The sequence below is a fragment of the Sorex araneus genome, chromosome 6 (assembly GCF_027595985.1).
Source record: "Sorex araneus isolate mSorAra2 chromosome 6, mSorAra2.pri, whole genome shotgun sequence".
NCBI classification, from domain to species: domain Eukaryota; kingdom Metazoa; phylum Chordata; class Mammalia; order Eulipotyphla; family Soricidae; genus Sorex; species Sorex araneus.
Genome location: NC_073307.1, coordinates 8506903 through 8526351, shown reverse-complemented (window position 1 = coordinate 8526351; position 19449 = coordinate 8506903). Strand labels below are relative to the sequence as shown.

The 19449-nt window shown below is 49.8% G+C and overlaps 1 protein-coding gene across 47 annotated transcripts in view; it reads right to left on the bottom strand.

Moving 5' to 3' along the window:
- ANK2 (ankyrin 2) overlaps window positions 1–19449 on the bottom strand; it is a 580173-nt gene that overhangs the window by 39382 nt on the left and 521342 nt on the right. For 28 of the 47 annotated variants that reach the window (XM_055143281.1, XM_055143285.1, XM_055143280.1 and 25 more), the window contains 8 exons: window positions 14823–15047; window positions 13191–13289; window positions 11928–12082; window positions 10283–10494; window positions 9803–10007; window positions 7226–7322; window positions 2770–2998; window positions 1222–1347 (listed from right to left, as the gene is read on the bottom strand). In XM_055143281.1, coding sequence (XP_054999256.1) covers window positions 1222–1347; window positions 2770–2998; window positions 7226–7322; window positions 9803–10007; window positions 10283–10494; window positions 11928–12082; window positions 13191–13289; window positions 14823–15047 — 1348 coding nt within the window. The remainder of the gene's footprint in view (window positions 1–1221; window positions 1348–2769; window positions 2999–7225; window positions 7323–9802; window positions 10008–10282; window positions 10495–11927; window positions 12083–13190; window positions 13290–14822; window positions 15048–19449) is intronic. The other 19 variants (XM_055143314.1, XM_055143323.1, XM_055143307.1 and 16 more) reach the window with 1 other exon arrangement.

The window sequence follows — 19449 nt, the reverse complement described above, 5'->3', positions numbered from 1 at the left end:
AGCCTCTAGAAACCTCGGGAAAAAAAATTCTACATTTTTTCTCTATGAATTCGTTTATTGTGACATGGTGATATAAGTAGAATGACACAATATGTGCTCCTTTTTGTTAGGTTATCAAAATTAGCCTAGTAGTTCCCAATTCATTACTATTGCAAGCTGGATCAGAATGTCATTCTTGTCTACAAAGAAATTGTGCTAAATAGCCATAGCACAAAACTTACCATCTTAACCATTTTTTAAATGATGTTGAAAAACTTGAAGTGTGTTCACCCTTTAAACAAACATTGCCAACCCCTCAGATTCAGAATCTCTCAATCTCACAAGCTGAGGCCCTGGACCCATTAATCAACAACTCCCAGATTCTCCTTCCCCTAATCTAGAGGTGTCGCTGGCACTCCAGGGTGCTGCTGGGTGTGGCCCGGGTAATCCCTGGCACAGTACCCCGAGGCCCGCCCAATGGACCACCAGCTCACTTGGCTGAAAATAGTGCGTAGTGGTTCCCTGAGCCCCTAACTGTCACTTAGGAGGCTTCCCAGACTATAAAAAACAAAACAAAACAAAACAAAACAAAACAAAATAAAAAGATTGATTGCCAATGAACAGTTAGGGAAAGAGCAATCTGAAAAGCTGATGGAGACCAGCTTCTGTCTCCTGGGGACTGGGAACCGGGAGATTCCAGGTGAGAGATACAGGAAGTCATGGAAGGAAATTCCCACCGAAATCCCCTGTTGTAAGAAAGGGCAGGGGCGGCTGGGAAAACAGAGCAGGACACTTACTTTACTGTAATTTTTTTTTTCCTTTAAATCTCACACATCTCTCATTCACGCACTTTTGTTCCTCTTTACAAGTGGAATCCTGAGGCACAGCTCAAGCCCTAGCTGGGGTTGACATTCCCCAAAGAGATGCAACAAATTCACTCAAGTTCCTCCATAGATGCTTATTGAGTCAGCGTGCTCAAGTGCCAGGGGTGAGTGTTTCTAAGGAACAAATCTGGCTGTTTCCCCTCACCCCCAGGCTGACACAGCGTTTTGAACGACAACTCAACTTCAAAAATCAAACAGTTCGTCCGCCAGGACGATCCAATTGTCCTGGCCAGAGCGGAACCATTCCTGGAAGGACTGAAAAGCTCGTAGGATGCTTCATTTGCAGGAGTCAAATCCAAGTCACGGACTTGTGGCTGCTTGGACATTTGATCACGAAATTTCACGCCCGCATCATTACCTTAACGAAGAGAGGAAGTCTGTTTTCTTTGAAGGCAAAAAAACTGAATATGTGATGTTGCCCACTCTTGATTAAGGGGACCAGGTTGCCAAAGCAATCCACGTAGATGGGTTTTCCTTCTAACACCTGGCGGAAACAGAGAGAGGCATAACAGGATTCAACAGCTGCAATGACTGCGTGCTCAGTACACAGAGACGGGAGGGTTAAGAAATACGCTCATTTTTATCTTTTTATGTAGGCACCGAAATTTACAAAGCTATTCATGTCTGGGTTTCAGTGAACAATGTTCCAATACCGATCAATCCCCTCACCCCATCCATTTTTGTCCAACAATGTTCCCGCCTACCAGCCTGCCTCCAGGGACAGGGACCTTTTAACTTTCAGGCACAGTGGCTGATAGCACTGTCGCTAAGAGGGTGTGTACACCCAACTCTCCCATCTCCCGGCAGCATCTTTAAAGTGTTGCTGATACTTCTGTCTGACTGACAGGAGCACCTGTCCTGTGCTCTCCCTTCTTCCTAGCGGCGGGGACCTTCCTGTGCCCAGACGGAGGCACTTAATGCTCAAGTTCACTCTTGCCTTCCCTGTCAAGTGATTTCCAGAAGGCAGCATTGACTTCAGTCCCAGAGCTAACGCTCTGACCGGGCAATCCTACATCCCACGGAGTCTGAGTATCCCCGGGAGAAAGATGGTGGAAAATTCTGGCAGAAGGAAGTAATATTAGAGGCAGGAGAGATAGTCCTGAGGGGAGGGCATTTGCCCTGCATGAGACTGACCAGGGTTCAATTCCTAGCACCTCATTATGGCCTCCCAAGTCCCGCCAGGAGTGATCCCTGAGCACAGAGCCAGGAGTAAGCTCTGAGCCAAGGCAGGTGTGGTCCCAAAATAAAAAATAACAACAGCAACAAAAAGAACAGTAACGCAGAGGGACTGGAGAGACAGCACGTGAGGAAGCTGCTTGCTTTATATGAGGCTGACCAGGGTTCGACCACGGTACCACAAAATGCCCTGAATACCATCAGGAGTGGTCCCTGAGTACAGAGCCAATTGTTAGCTCTGAGTAAAGTCAGCGTAGCCCAAATCCATCTCACTACCCAAAAAGTAGTGCAAAAAATGCTGGATGGGATGTAGCATTTTCCAATTTTCGAAGAGGGTAGATTACTTGGACTCTATTTTTTTTACTATTAAAATCTAAAAAAGAGCAACAAAGAAGGACAAAAATGTCTCATTCTATTATCATTAGTTCCACACTTAGAATTTATCCCTAAGTTTTCATTTTTTCCCTCAACAAATAATCTCTGAAAGGGTCCTTTCCCCGGGACTGCTCCTATGGGGAAAGGTCTAGACAGGCTAAAAGTAGCTGATTTTGGATCTAGACCTTGGAACTGATTAAGAGGCTGACTGGCACTTTACTTCTTTACAAAACAAATTCACCATTCCCTGTTAAAACATTTTATTGATTTATCAAATGGAGCTATTAAAAATTCATGTACATCAGTAAAGGCATAAATAAAAATCAACAAAACATTTTTTTTTTAAATCCAGTACCTCCACATCCCTGCTCCTGGCCACCTCGGCAAAGTTCTCCTGCTGTTCCAGAGTCTTATCCACCTTGTCATCGGTCATGCAGAAACACCTCAATCTGGCTTCAATGGGGTCATGCGATTTGGCAAACACGACGAATTTGGCCATGTACGGGACACAGATAATTTCCCTATACACTTGGGACGCGAAGGTAACAGACTCCTGGATCTGTCGACAATCTATCAGCCAGAACCTGGAAAGTCAAGTAAGATGGATTATCTGCACAGTCAAGTCTACCAACAGGAAAAAGAAAACCAGCGCTCCCGGTAGGATGAGAGCTGACGTTAGAAGCTTCTTGGGAAAAGGAGGAAGTGAGAGGGCGAATGAGAAAGTGTAACGAAAAAGGGAGGGAATGATGGAAGGCGGAAGAGGGTGAGGCGAGCAGAGATTAGAGCAGGCATGGAAGATCAACTCTTCAATCTTTTCGATTCTTCCCCGAGACACTTAGTGTCCTGTGTCTTTTGAAATGTGTCTCTGGTGCCTGAGAATCCTTCAGTGGCGCCAACCCATCCTGGCATTGCCCCAAGATCCTACTCTTTTGAGTCTTTTTTCCTGCGTCTTCACTTTACTTCCTGAAACTCCTTGACTATAATCTGCGCAGCTCCCCTCATCTCGCTGTTCTTCCCAAAGACCAAGGCCAAGATCCAGACACCGAGGGGGAAGGAGGTTTGGCTCGCTGCCTACTTCCTCCTCCACCTGACTGGCTCAAAAGCAATCGGGCCATCAAAGTGCAAACGACATGAATAAATACCCAGAGGAGGGCATGGTAACAGACATCAGCAAACACGAGAAATCAGCCTTAGAGCTCTCGAAGGCTTTTAGACGCGTGGGCAGATTCCTCGGAACAGCTCACAAGAGCAGAAGTTCTAACTTCTTCTCTGCTTTGCTTTGAGCCACACCCAGCAGTGCTCAGGGGTGACGCCCGTCTCTGCCTGGCTCAGAGGATCCCCGCGGTGCTGGGACTGAAACTGGGCCTGCTGCATGCAGAGCACAGAAAGCGTGTGTGCCCGTCTCTCAGGCCGTCTCTGGCCAAGTATAGAATGCTTGTGGCGCATCAGACATGAGCACTTGACTCCTGTATCTTTCATTCATTCTTCATTCATTCATTCATTCATAGGGTTACAGACTTTTCTTTTTGAAGATCAAACTCAATGCAAGCACTTAACGCTAGATCACACCACAAATAAATAAGAAAGGAAGGAAGGAAGAAAAGAAGAAAGAAAGAAAGAAAGAAAGAAAGAAAGAAAGAAAGAAAGAAAGAAAGAAAGAAAGAAAGGAAAGAAAGAGAGAGAAAGAGAGAAAGAAAGAAAGAAAGAAAGAAAGAAAGAAAGAAAGAAAGAAAGAAAGAAAGAAAGAAAGAAAGAAAGAAAGAAAGAAAGAAGAAAGAAAGGAAAGAAAGGAAGGAAGGAAGGAAGGAAGGAAGGAAGGAAGGAAGGAAGGAAGGAAGGAAGGAAGGAAGGAAGGAAAGAGGAAGGAAGGAAGGAAGGAAGGAAGGAAGGAAGGAAGGAAGGAAGGAAGGAAGGAAGGAAGGAAGGAAGGAAGGAGAAAGGAAGGAAGAAGAGAAAAGAAAACAAAGGAAAAGAAAAGAAAAGTTAGCCCATCACATTGCAGAGTTGGTTGCTTATTTTGCCAGCCTAGAAAGAAATCCTCACTGACATCCAGTTGGTTGTAACTGCCTTATGGCCAACAGTCAGACAGCAATGGTTGGGGGGAGGTGGGGGGGGTGGGGATTGCTGACACCATGGCATTTATGGTGGAAGTCCCAGACACAAGTCGAATGGATTCAAACATTAAACTCCAAAGTATTGCTGAATATAATTTACAACAGATATCACTGGCTTTGTGCCCAATTTGTGATGTCAGGGCTCAGCTCAGACTGGCACTCATTCCTTGGCACTTTCCCTTGACACCGTTTGATTCCGTATATTAATATCATTAGACCTTGAGAACACAACTTGAATCTTTCTCACCAAGGTCCTAAGAAAGACAGCATTCAGGGCTGAGGAGCTAGCCAGGATTAAGATGCTTACATGTAGCCAAGTCTAGTTCCATCCCCAACACCACAAGCATTTCCAGGGTCCCCCTTTAAGCAAAGAGCCAGGAGTCAGCCCTGAACATGCCCAAGTGTGTCCCAGAAAACAAACAAACACGCACACACACACAAACAGAAAGAACAACTGGAGTCTAGAGAGATGGCACAGTGGGTAGGGGGCTAGGCTTGCACACAGCTCACCCAGGTTTGATCACCAGTTCCCCGTATGGTTCTTTATTCCCTGCCATGAGTGACCCCTGAGCACTAAGCCAGGAGTAAACCCCAAGCCTCAGTGGATTGTGGCCCAACACCCCTCAAAAAGAAAAAACACATAACATAAACTTTACCATTGTGCCAAAATATACAACTTAGTGACTCTCTAAGTACCTTCCCAATATTACGTATCATTCACCACAACCCTTTTCCAGAACTTTCTAACACCTCAACCGAAGCTAAACAATAACTCCCCAACTTGCCCTTCACCCCAGCCCCAGTGCCCCCACCCCAGTTTTATGCCTCGTGTCCCTTCTGGGTTCCGCAGACAACTGTACTCACTCACAACGTGTCTTTCGGCACCTGCCTATTTCCCTGGTAGGGTATGTCCGGGCCGTCCCTCCAATTTCTCGCGCCAGCATCCAACTCCCCAGTCTTCCATCCATCCCACTAGACTTGCGTTCCTGTTTTCTCAATCGCTGATGACAGCAACACGCATTCACCCATCCTATTAGCAATTTCACTCCCAATGAACTGGGAGTGAAATTCTTGGTCTGTCCTCAACAGTGACGTCTTGATCTGCCCTCAAAGGCCCGCGGTCGGGGATGGGGCCGTTCCCGCGCTGGCTCTGAACACGGATGCACCCTCCGTCCTCACTGCTCTCCCCCAGGCTCTTCCTGCCTTTGCTTTTCCACTGGGCTCTGTCGGATTCCAGCACGTCTCATGAGTCACCTCTCCCCCGACATCCTCTGAGGGCACACCCTGCTCTGGGTCCGCTGGGGGCCTTTGAAGCACCCGAGTTTCCCACTTGCCCCGGCATCGTGTGGTGACGCACGAGGGATACTGGCCCCCGACCCGCACAAGCCCGGGAACAGCAGCTGGTGGTGCTGGAGGCTCCCACCTTTGCAGGCTCCCACTGACGCCTCTGCTGCTGTGTTCTCCCGTCACCTTTCCTTCCCCCACACCGAATCTGTCACCGCTCTCTGAATTCCATGTTTCTCCTCTAGGAAGCGAACAAAACACCTCCTGTGTGACTGAAGTCACAAAGATGCTCTCTCGTCAAATTCGATCAATGGGAAAACACTCAGTTACCCACCCAAGAGAGATGAATGGAAATGACACTCCTGAAACAACCAAGGCCCTGGATTCCTCTGAAATGAAACAACAGCTTCAGCTTTTCAAAGATGTGTGACATCAACATCCAGCCACCTGGACGCCCAGGAGCCACTGAAATACCAGTCAGGCATTTAATCGTGTCACATACGGTGTCTGTAGGGTCACTTCGGTGGGGAAAGGTGGTTCCGTCTGTTTGGCTGACAACAGGGAATGGATTGTTTCTAAGATCACGGGGACAGGAGAAAATAAAACAAAATAGCCCACCTTCCACAACAACTCATCCACCAGCCCTGATCTACTGATCCTCAACGAAATCTCTAGGAGAGGCAAGCCAGCCAAGTAACTAAAATTCATGAACACACCAGTCCCCAGCTGAAACACTGGGGACATCCTTGGCCATGCAGGGCTCAACTCCATCACTTCGCTAACGGCCCAGACCATAGATCCTGAAGTCTCTGGACCACGCGGCTGCATGCGAGACCATGTGACACCTCCTAATTCCTCAGTACTGAAGTTCCAGCAGGCGCACACCAACTTAGACGGGAAAGCAATATAAAGTCCAACTAAACTCAACAAACAAAACCAATAAACAGAAGACTCAACTAGCAACAAAAAGCTTATTAAATTCTTAGAAAAGGACTTAAACCTGGGATGAAATAAAAAGACTTTCACGTTAAAAATTTGATCTTTTAAAAAAATACTTAGTGATTTTCATACTGGAGCTTTGATATCTAATTTCAACCCCAGAAGTGTATTAATAGTTCTTGCTTTTGTCTACATAAAAAATAAAAAAAATGAAAAAACAAAACCAGTGGATTGGACTAGATAACTAAATACCTTAACAAATGACAATCACTTCTTTTCCTTAGCTTTACAGGGGCCCAGGGGCACTTGATTGCTGCGTTATCACGGTTCAGTTTGCAAGCAGATGTGGTATGAAAAATGAACAGGAATGCAGACCATACTGAAAGCCAAACCTCCAGCACTGACTTGTAAAGCATGAAAGATACACAAGCTATTGTTTTCCGCGGAGTGTGTGTTCGGGCTGGGGCAGCATACCTGGCCGACACGTTGGTGGTAAAGGAAACACATTCATTGACAAACGTCAGTGGCGTAGTTCCTGTAATATCTTCCCACTGGGCAGGCGTGGTTCCACCTGAAATAACAGGATTGTGGAAAAAGATCAGGCCACGTGCCAGGCTCCAGGAAATAAAGTCTGGGCAGCTCTGACTGGATTTTGCAGTGTGACCCCACCCACCCGTCTAAATGACACACCAGAAACAAAATAAGTAACAAAATTATTTTTCTTATAATAATTTTTCTTCTAAAAAATTTTCTTAAAAAAATTTTCTTATAATAATTTTTTCTTATAAAAAACTTTCTTAAAAAGAAATTTTTTTTCTAAACAACACTTCAAAAGAAACAGTAGTCACCACCTTCCAGAGAAGAGACTTTGAGGGGGTTATCTGAATAGCTGTTCCCAGCTATTCAGAGGTGTTCTATTCTCTGCCTAATACTCTGAGTTTCTTTATGCTTTTAACTTCGTTTTTATTTTTTACGGAAGTTTTGAAAATCATTGAATCACCGTGAATTGTCATCAAGTTACAAAGTTATTCATGAATGGATTCGGGCATTCAATGTTTCTACACCAATCCCTTCACTGACAACCTCTCCACCAATGTTCCTGAGATTCTGAGAACTGTATCCTGGGATACAATTGCCAGGCTCTGCAGAGAGCTGTAATTCATGCAGACTTCACCATCTCAAAGGTCTCTGAGCATCTAAACTCCTCGATGGTTTGTTGCCATAACACAAAATCCAAGTATTCTTTCATGCTTGCACTTCCTGTCTTATACAGTGACTTCCATATTGTTGTTGTTGTTGTTGTTGTTATTTGGGGGTGGCACCCGTCCAGTAAGTCCTGGCAGTTCTCAGGACTTACTCCCGGCCTGGCCTCAGGGATGACCCCTGATGGGGCTCAGGGGACCCTATGCAGTGCCAGGCACCAAACTCAGGTTAGTCCCTTGCAAGGCGGGCACTCTACCCTCTGTGCCATCACTTCGGCTCCCGTGACGTTCAAGAAATAAAACTCCCACTCGATTCACAGTTAAAAGCTGGTAAAACTAGGGGCCGGAGTGATAGCACAGCAGGTAGGGTGTTTGCCTTGCACGCGGCCGACCCGGGTTCCATCCCCGGCATCCCATATAGTCCCCTAAGCACTACCAGAAGTAATTCCTGAGTGCAGAGCCAGGAGTAACCCCTGAGCATCACTGGGTGTGACCCAAAAAGCAAAAGCAAAAAAAAAAAGGTGGTAAAACTAAAGCATCACTGAAGAGCTCACACAGGGGTCAGGGGTCAAGGCACATGCCTTGCACACAGCTGGCACCAGTTCAATCCTGGGAGCTGTCGGATCCCTGCACACCTGCGGGAATGAACCCTCAAGGACAGCGCTAGGAGTCACTCCCACATGCCACTCGGTTTGGTCGAACGTGACAGAAGAGGCCTGGGAGGGTGGAAGGTGTCGCCCAGCAGCAGAGTATGTGATATTTGGGTGCAACTCCTGATGCTTCAAAAAAGATGATAAAGGAGAAATGGAAAAAATAAAATTCTAACAAGACACAACGAGGGAGAGTGGTTATTTCTACTACTACTAGTGGAAACCTTTACACACCCCGGGTAGCTCTCGGCAAGGAGACAAAGCAACAAAAATCATTTATTTGTGTTGTATTATGCAACACAGATCATTTATTTCTTAAAGGGACTCTGCCGGTAGTGCTTGGGCACCCCAGCGCACCCGGGTGGTGTTTGGGGGACCATGCAGTGTGGGAACCAAACTCAGGGCCCCGTGCGTGCTCGGTATGTGTCCTTCCACTACGGCCACTTCAGGGCCCACTCGTGTGGCCGCCGCCAGCCTCTGCCCATTGCTACTGGCAGAAAAGCAATGTTCTGGAGAGGTCATTCTCTACTTGAGTTTTTCTCTGAAAACAAGTTACCTTCCAAGGAGAAGGGCACAAATTCAGTTTTTTACGGGAAAGCTGACTTTGCTCTCTCCAGTCAGTTCGATAAGAATGTCCCAGAATATATTATAATTTCTACACACATAAGACTGGTTGGAACTGCTGCGTGTACTTTTTCCCAGTACCATATGCTTCCCAGCGGGTAAGAGAATGAGTTCAACTCAGCTCAGCCTGTAGGCTCTGAGGCAGAGAGACTGGCTGTGATCCCGACTCCGCTGAATTTGGCCATTTACAGAACCTCCCTCAACCCGAGGTTCTCGGTCGTAAAATGGAGTTTCCTAGGGTCGCTATAAAGATGGGCATAATCCCAGCTACCAAGCATCTGGTGGTCTGCTAACCAGACTCTACACGGTTCATTTCAGAGTCCATTGCCTTTCGCCTTTCGCCAAGTTAATGAGAGGCCTTCCTTCCCTAGGCAAGTGCTTATAACCGCGCAGGCATCTTATCACAAAGGTAATTGGTTTTCTTTTTTTTAACATAAAGAAAGGTTTTTGCAGCACCGCAGACCAAACCCAAGGCCCCATCCCTGACAAAGCACTGAGGTAACTTCTCAACCATCATCACAATGATCTACGTGTCTCCTTCCGGAAATTTCCACCAGCCCAACCCGGTGACCCACCTGTTATGCTGCACAGTAATCTCAGGGTTGGCGCATCTCCCCCGAAGCCGTTCAACATGACGTCGCTGGAGGCTTTGGGGACAGGAATGGTCATGGTGATTGGCTTGTGGAACTTCCTCCTTCTCGGTTCCAAGGTGACAATGGGGCTGAAGGTCGCTTTGTTGCCGAGGATCTTCTTGACCAGCTCCGCGTGCATCGGCTGGGCCTGGGGGACCGAAGACGGGAACTCGGCGACACGCCCTCCTTGCTCCTGTCCAGCCCCTGACCCAAAGCGTGGCTTCCGGTCTCACGGCTCAGCTCCGTGGCTTCCCACCCGGTGCCTGCCCGCCCCCGCCAACCCCTCTCACTCCCGCCCCCAGCTTTGTGCAAGCGCCGCCACCACCCGCGTGCCCGGGGCGGGATGATTCTCCGCGCACGCGTTTCCCGCCAGCATCACCGACCCGAACGCACGTCCCGGAACCCGGCGCCCCACGGGCCTACCTGGAGGCCCACCCGGATGCGCTTGGTCAGGGCGCCCTCGGGGAAGACGGCCTGCACCTGCGGCACCACCGTGCTGCTCAGCACGCCGCCCTCGGGCCCGATCAGGTTGCTGTCCTGCTTGATGCGCGACACCACCGCGAAGTACTGCGGGAAGTCGCGCGTGATGATGCGGCAGATGCGCTTCTTCTCCAGGTCCTCGGGGCTGTCCAGCACTGCGGCGAGAAGGGAGCTGTTAGGAGGGGGGCCAGGGAGGTAGACCGGGTAGCCTCTCAGGAGGGGAGGAGGGGGAGAGAGAGGGGGGGGGAGGGAGGGAGGGAGAGAGAAAGGGAGAGAGAGGGAGAGAGAGAGGGGGGGGAGAGAGGGAGGGAGGGAGAGAGGGGGGAGAGAGAGGGAGAGGGAGGGAGAGAGAGAGGGAGAGACAGAGAGAGAGGGAGGGAGGGAGAGAGAAGGAGAGAGAGAGGGAGGGAGGGAGAGAGAGGGAGAGAGAGAGGGAAAGAGGGAGAGAGGGAGGGAGAGAGAGAGGGAGAGAGAGGGAGAGGGAGGGAGAGAGAGGAGAGACAGAGAGAGACAGACAGAGAGAGAGGAGAGAGGGAGGGAGAGAGGGTGGGAGGGAGAGAGAAAGGGAGAGACAGAGAGAGACAGACAGAGAGAGAGGAGAGAGGGAGGGAGAGACGGAGGGAGAGAGAGAGAGGGAGAGGGAGGGAGAGAGAGAGGGAGAGACAGAGAGAGACAGACAGAGAGAGAGGAGAGAGGGAGGGAGAGAGGGTGGGAGGGAGAGAGAAAGGGAGAGACAGAGAGAGACAGACAGAGAGAGAGAGGAGAGAGGGAGGGAGAGAGGGAGGGAGGGAGGGAGAGAGAAAGGGAGAGAGAAAGGGAGAGAGGGAGAGACAGAGAGAGACAGAGAGAGAGGAGAGAGGGAGGGAGAGAGGGAGGGAGAGAGGGAGAGGGAGGGAGGGAGAGAGAGGGAGAGACAGAGGGAGACAGGGAGGGAGACAGGGAGGGAGGAGGGAGAAAGAGAAGGAAAGGGAGAGGGAGAGGGGAAGGCAGAGGGGGTGGGGGAGGCAGCGGGGGGAGGGGAAGGAGGAGGGCAGGTAGGGGAAAAGCAGAGAGGGGGAGAGGGAGACAGAGACAGAGAGAGGGAGGGAGGGAAGAAAAGCTCCTGCCCTAGAGGCAGGCAGGGGTGAGGTGGGGGGTGCTGGGAGAGAAACTGGGGGCACTGGTGCTGGGAAATGCGCACTAGTGGAGGGGTGGGTGTTAGAACACGGTATGACTGAAACCCACCCATGCAGTCAGGGCCCAGCAAGCCTGGTTAAGAGCAAAGAGCCGTCTGCAGTGCGCAAGGATTCGCCTCTGAAAGCCCTCAAGCTAACGCGAGGGGCGGGAGGGGTGGGGGGAGAGGGTTGTGGGACCATGCCCAGCGATGCTCAGGAATCCCTTTTGGGGGTGCTCGGGGACCACAGGGGATGCCCGAGACTGAACCTGGGTGCCAGGCTGCGTGCTGGGCAAGCCCCCTCCCCCAGGGCCGCTCAGCCCCGACAGCGAGCAAGCCCGGGGCGACATTCACCGGCGGGGAGCAGGAGCCCTGGGCTCAGCGACGGGAGGGGATGGCGGGAGAACCCCCGCGCCTTCCCGAGGGCCCCAGTACCTTCGTCCATGCCGTTGAGGATCTCGTTGAGCTCGTCCTCCGTGTAGTCGCAGTAGTGCTCCTTCCAGCTGTCCCCGTTCTCGCTGCGCAGGACCACGAGCTCCCGCTCCTTCCCCCGCAGGGCCGCGAAGTGCGGGATCTCCACGATCACGGGCCTGGCACGGGGAGCAGAAGCGCCCTGTGCACGGGGGCCGCCCCGCCAGCCCCGCCCTGCACTGTCTGTGGCAAAGTGACCTGGATGGAATTCCTCCCTCTCTGCGGGAAGGGGGCACGGGGGCCGTTCCTCCAGCCCCCCCACCCACGCCCCTCGATCAGCAGCTGCCCTCCAGCTCGGGGACACCCGTCCTCTGGGACATGCTCCTCTCCGAAGCCGAATGCTATATTTCCCTGTGAGTGCATGTGGCGTTCTGGAACGTGTCCTCGGGCCCATGTGCATGGGCCACATCGGCCCCCGAGGAGGAATGTGCATGCACATGGGCCACGGGCCAATGTCCTGCGAGGTGCAAAAAACATGACACGATGGTTCGGAAGAGGCAGGGGGGGTGGGAAATGGCTCGCAGGTGGCAAAATTAGATGTCGTAAATGAGATGTTAGAAAAGTCAGTTGGTCGGGGACATAAGAGTCATGCACTCAAGGGTTTCTTGGTGAGGGGAGGGCCACTTTTCCTTTTCCTGGTACTCTCGCTGCTCTTCTCTTCATCCAAAGAGACAATAGGCGTGCGAGCACGGCGTGGCGCAGCCGCCGCCGTCCAGGCCGTGCGCCAGGCCTATGTTAGGCAACCCAGACCATGCAGGGGCGGGGCCCTACGCTAGCAGGGGGCTGGGTGGCATTCTGAGGTGGCCGCCACGGACTTTGTGGCGGTCACGCTCGGAATCGACAGAGGCTTTGGATGATGCGTCCAGGTTGCTTTGAGACAGACTCCGAATTTATCGTCACGACACCGTCAACTAGCACAGCGCACGTACGACTAGGCAGATCTCATGCTCAAACGAAAAGGAGGGGGGGGCGCGACAGCACCGGGCGGGGGGAGGGGGAGGGGGACAGAGATTGAAAAAATTAAAATAAAATAAAATAATAAAACGTCACTCGAAAAGAAAAGCCACATACCACAGGGATCAGAAATGGTCCACTAGAGAGAGGGCATACAGAATTTAAATCATAGAGAGGGCATGTCATGGGCACAATGACAGAGAGAAATCATATCAGAGGAAGGAGAAGAATGGGGGGGCCAGCAGCCATCAATTTGTTTTAAGTCACTCCTACCCAAGGAATTTGGTTCCAGGAGGCCCCAGCTGAAGGATGCGGCTGACCAAACTTTCTCCCTCATTAAGTGGGGGGGGAGCCGTTGGCAGGTGAAGTTTACTGAGTACATCCAAAGCAGCAGTGAAAGAAAGAACACAGGTAAGCTTCAGGTGGGTGTGCACAGAACCCAGCTCTGCGGGCCGGGCCTCGCCTTCACACCCCGCTCGGCTCTGCTCCCTGCACGGGTCTCCGAGGGGGGGAACGGGGAGCCGAGGCCCAGAGCAGACAGTGGGGTCGCCGGCCGGGAGGGCCTGGAGGTGGTGGAGAAATCCGGGCATGAGCCAAAAATTTTTTTTTAAAAATTTTTTTTTAAAAGGAGGGAGAGATCAAGCTGTTGGGAATATCACCAAAACTCTGACTCTGCCGCAGGGCCAGATGTGTCTGTGGACATTCTGAGACCGAGCGGCCGGCTATGGAGAAGACCCAGATGGCTGGGATGTGCGGCTGGGGAAACAGGGTTCTGGGGGTCACCTGGATAGCAGGTGTGGAGGGTTGGAGAGCAAAGGGCTCAGGGACCCTGCCACCCAGCAAGGCGTTTGCTGGTGTGACCCAGCTCCTTACAAGCTCCTTCTACGTGTCTGCTGTCTGCTTGCACGCCGGAAGTGGTTTCTAACTTTGAGAGATACAGAAAAATGCCCCTTCCCTGGCGTGTGCAGGGCTGGGAGCGCCCTGCTGGGGTTCTACTCCAGTGACCAGGCATTAGGACGTGTCCTGGGTTCGAAAGTCAGAAGTCCTGTCCCCAAGCACGACAGCAGCGGCACAAGACTGTCACGAGTAAGAGAAGTCTCACCCCTTCCGGGAGAAGAAAGACTTGCTCCGGCCAGACTTAAAGACAATTGATGGGTTTCAAAACTCTTTTGAAACCCGTGTCCCCTCCAGCACTTCATCCTTCCGTCAGTTTTCCGAGGTGGCTTTCCAGTTCTCGGCAGACGGAGACGCCACCTTCACTGGCACAGCGGCCGTGGGCACAGCAACCGTACCCACCAACAGGAGAGAGAAGAAATGCAGATTTCTGCTCAACATTGCTAAAGTGAGCGGAACGGAAGTGAGTCTTAATGCCGTCATCGGAGGGTCATTCATGACGACATCCACGGCCAGCGGAAACTAAGACTCAGAGTAGCAATTTGATGACAGAAATTAAAAAAGAAAAAAAAACATAGACTAAATTGGGGGATACATTATTTTTTTTTTCCCCATAAAAAGCACACGGTTTTCCAAAGTGACAAGAATGATTCAGTTCGGTAACTACGGGACCCCTTCCCTGTCTGTTTGGGACACAGCTCTATCTGTATGAGCGTACCACTGATGACGCCTATGAAGAAGAATAATTAAAAAAAAAAATACCTACCATGGTGGGGGGGATGGTAAAAATTAGGAACGCGTGGAAAGAAGAGAATTGTAAGGAACCCGAATGCGTGATGCATGAAATCCATCAAGAGGCAGAGAAGAGGGACCAAGCGTGTGTGACTCCGGGTGACGGGCAGCCCCCAAAGGCCGGTCCTCCTGCCAAGGGCACTGACGTACCTTTGTGCCTTGGCTCCCGGTGGCCCCCCAACCTCGATGGCTAAGGGAAGGCCTCTGGGAAATCCTTACCCAAGGAACTGAGCCCCGGAGGGTCCGACTTCGATCAGGCGACTGGCCAGGCCTTCTCCTTCCACCATGGGGGGCATGGTCGCCAGGCGGTGACGCTTGACCAGCCGGCAGGTGACCCGTGTGGGGGCGGTGCACTTCCGCGGGGGGATGATGATGCGGAGCCCGTTATGCCTGCACCCCCGCATGGCGCCGCCCCGCGCGTCCACCATGAAACTAACCAGGAAGCTAAAAATCAAAGCAGAGCGTTAGATGTGTCTGCGAACCGTCGGGGGAAGGAGACCCGGTCCGCTCGAGTTACACCGTCCTCCCTGCAAGGCTCTGTTCTCAAAACCGTCTCCTGTCTTTCGACCGATGGCATAAAAATTTTTAAAAAATTTCTTCACTGGAACCCCAAAGTCCCCTAAAAGTGATTACACTTTACACCAGTGCCTTTATTTCCATTCTGTTGTTTTTTTCTTTTTAATTACATATTGGTGTTATTTTGATCTGTAACTACAGAAAAATGCCGCTAATTTTTCTCATTAAGGGTTACTGGGAATATTAGCTGTCCTTTAAATACATGTCCAACTGATTTAGGAAGTTGGAATAAAATGAGACCATAAATATCGCGATGCGTCTCTTTTTTGTTCAAAATGCAAAGACTTCTACTTCTCCCATACGTGTCCTGGGAAATGCATATTCCGAAACCATGCAAGAGAGAGCAGAGGAAATGACTAAAATGCAGGCTTTCTAGGTAAACTCAATTTAAACTCCCAACATTACATCTTGCCCAGATCATTTTAATTCAGTGCTACCGTGTGAAAAACAGCGGGGCTCTCGGGCAATCTCCCAAGATCAAACATATGTGTGATGTCTCCTGTTCCATATCGCCTTGCCCAGAATGCAGTGATACCATTCTCAAAAAGGAGGAAAAGTGGGGGAAAAAAATGAAATGTTTTGGATGGATCCAAGTGACTGACTGAAATGCACTTTTCCATCTTTTAGCAGGACTCTCGGCCACATCACTCTAACTGGAACAAAGGTGAGGGGGAAGGACACGTGATACTGAGCCCACAGTACTTTGGGTTTAAAGACAGAGGCTCATGCTAACGGGGATTCCGTGCATTGGGCACACCTGCAAAGGGAAGGAAAACACAGTGAACAGTTTCCAACAGGTAAGGCATCCCTACTCTTCTTGCTCCTTCTCGCCAAGCTAGTGGGTCAAGCAAAGGAGTCCACAGTGACCCTGTTTAAGGGGCCAAGAAAAAAGGGTCTGTCCTCCTTCTAAAGCCATTTCCTTGGGAAGGGTCTCGCCAGATGCTGTCCTGGCTTAATTTGAGTTCTTTGTCATTCTGTTAGTCCTACTTAAAGTCTCAGTGGCCCCCACTTGGGCAAGGAGCAGAGCCAAGTGCCGGCGATCTGGGTGCCATCTGTGACACGCACACGGAGACACGGACAGCGGAGACACCACGATCTTCGCCAGCTTGCACAGCCTCCTCAAGCTCTCCACACACAAAGCAGACGTGGAGGGCAACACGGAGCTGTATCCCCAGCCACCTGGAGCCTAACCAGCACGGCACGAACCAAACCCGGTCACCACACTCAACGTGACTGACATCCGTGAGACGTTTCAGAACATGGGGAAGGGTTTCGTCAGAGTGAGGGGAGAGAAACGCAATACAATGATGCTATTTTTAGACAAGCAAAGGGGAAAAAAAAAATATCCGTGCACCCTCTTCAGAGCCGAACACAGCAGTCGTCAATGAGCATGCCGAGTTTACTGAAATCCTGTTGCTAATAATAAAAATGGGTGCGAGGGAGCCCAGGCGCCTGTGTGAAGCACATATGAGCACGTCATGCAGGAGGCCCCGCGAAGAGGTTTGCGGCACCCCCCCCCACCATGCAGGAGCCAGCCTCAACCTACCACTCACGCCCAGCCCAGGACCGAAGTGCTCGTGCTTCTGGTGCTTACCAGAACACGCTGGGAAAACACGGGGTGCTTTTCTTGGTACTAGTCTCTCATGGATTTTTTTATTAGGTTTGTTTTGGGGCCACACCTGGTGTACTTTAGGCTTACTCCTGGCTCTGTGCTCGGGAATTACTTCCGGCAGAGCTCAGGAGACCCCTGGGGTGCAAGAGAATGAACCTCGGTCAGCCTCAGCAAGGCCCACGCCCTACCTGCTGTCCCATTGAGTGTTCGGAAAATGTTCCTTTCCAACAAACAGACTACGGGAATTCAGGAATACTTAAAAATGTTCCTTTTCAAACAGACTATTCAGGGAATTCTTAACAATATTCATTTTCAAACAGACTGTGGCACATAAAGAATGAAAGCACGCACCACACTTCAAGATGACTATAAAGGTCATATGCTTCTTCCCATTGATTTTTTTTTTTTTTTTTTTTTTTGCTGATTTTCAAAAGTACTGAAGGAAAACTAAGCTTCCACCAGTGCTGGTTGCAAACTCACTGCGGTTACTTCTGACTCTTTTGACGACTTGCTTTGTTTTCTTCAGGGGGCATATCCAGGGGTTCTCAGGACCTACTCCTGGCTCGATACTCAGAGACGAGGTGCTCAGAAACCAAGTGCCAGATGTCAGGAACTGCACTAAGGCCGGCCACAGGCAAGACAAGCAACGTAATCCCTGTAATCCCTGGAGTCTCTCTCTGGCCTGACTCACTGATTTGAAACAGTAATGATGTCTCTGGGCGGGTTTTTTTTTTTAATCACTTGGTTTTTACCATCAGTGATTGTGAGCAGGGACTCAAATTGGTAAAAATAAATAAATAAATAAATAAATAAATAAATAAATAACTCTACATGCTTATTATAGATCTTTAATGTTAGCTATAACTTTGAAGCCTACACATTCACGCTGTGTGCTATTGTATTTCCACCCTATTTATGCCAAAGATGGTTTCTGATCTTTACAACTCCTAGGGGCACATGTTCTAGAGAGTGAATTGAGTAGCTATGTTGCCCGGAACATGTTTAACATGTTGACACAGGAGTGATGCAATTTGCATCAATGATGCCGCACGGAGGGTGAGCCCCTGGCGGCACACACCTCTGCCAGCATATGAAGTGATCACAGGTCTGTTCACTGTCCTGGCTCTGCGTCACTGCTCTTGGAATTCTCTTTTGTTCCCCTCTCTGAAGTGTCTCCCCCAGCTTCCTCCTCGCTTGGTGTCAGACTGTTACAGAGACGGGGGCCTTGCGAGAGGGAGAATGAGGAGAAAACTGATGCTGCCAGACGCTACCAGTGGAAGTTCCCAGTATACACGGTGCCTCTGCCCCCCGGGGGGTCCCTGACTGTCCTGGGCCGTGAGAAATGAGTTAACAGGGGTGTCACCGAGGTGTCCCAAGGACAGGAACCTTGTTCTCTGTTTCTAAGGAAGAGAGAAGGCTCCAGGAAAAGGAAAATGATGAACACTTTGCTCTCTTTATGATAGTCAGAATTACTCAAGTTGCGGTTTGAGCCCATAAAATAGCAAAGTAAAGGGTCAGGACCACCCTGAAGTGCAATATTCTGCAAGTCATTTACTGCCCCCAAATGAAATAGACAATACATCTGCTCTCTTGATAAGAGATTATTTTTAAAAATGAGAGCAAGCAAAAACCAAGAAACTGAGTCTACCAAAAGAAGTAATTTTAGGGGCTGGAGTGATAGCACAGCGGGTAGGGTGTTTGCCTTGCACACAGCTGACCCGGGTTCAATTCCCAGCATCCCATAGGGTCCCCTGAGCACCACCAGGAGTAATTCCTGAGTGCAGAGCCAGGAGTAACCCCTGTGCATCGCCGGGTGTGGTCCAAAAATCAAAAATTAAAAAAAAATCAAAATCAAAATAGGCTTAAAAAAATAATAACCGGAGCTGGAGCAATAGCACAGTGGGTAGGGTGTTTGCCTTGCACGTAGCCGACCCGGGTTCGATTCCCACCATCTCATATGGTATCCTGAGCACTGCCAGGGGGTAATTCCTGAGTGCAGAGCCAGGAGTAACCTCTGTGCATCACTGGGTGTGACCCAAAAAAAAGCAAAAAAATAAAAAATAAAAAGAAGTAATTTTATTAGGAGTGACACCTCTGTGAATAAAGATCAAAGACTGGAAAATTAAAACAAAAGAACTGAAAAACTGAGGGCTGGAGTGATAGAACAGTGGGAGGGGTTTGCCTCATCTGTGACTGACCCAGACTCGACCCCCAGGGCCACGAATGGTCTGTGAGCCTTGGAGAAAGGATCCACGAGGCAGAGCCCGGAGGAAGCCCTCAGGCACCTCTCATGTGGCCTCCAAACAAGCAAACAAAAACATGAAAATACAAGCAGGTAATTTGGCTGTGTGAGTGTCTACGTGTCATTATAGATCTGGAAAATAATCTAAACCTAAAGCAAACTAAAAAGATTAAGGGGCCAATATGCATAATTCAGAAAAAGAAAATTTTAATTTCCAAAGACAAAAATAAAACCAAGCCTTTGTATCTGGCTCATATCAGAGGGAATAATTCTCTTTAGCAAAAATAAATAAATAAATAAATAAGAGGAACAAGTATATTAAGAAAGGAAGTGGAAGACTTAAGACACAAAATAAATAAAAGTGCCTACAAATCAAGCAAGAAAACGCTCCAAACCAGTCAGGTGCAATGGGTGTC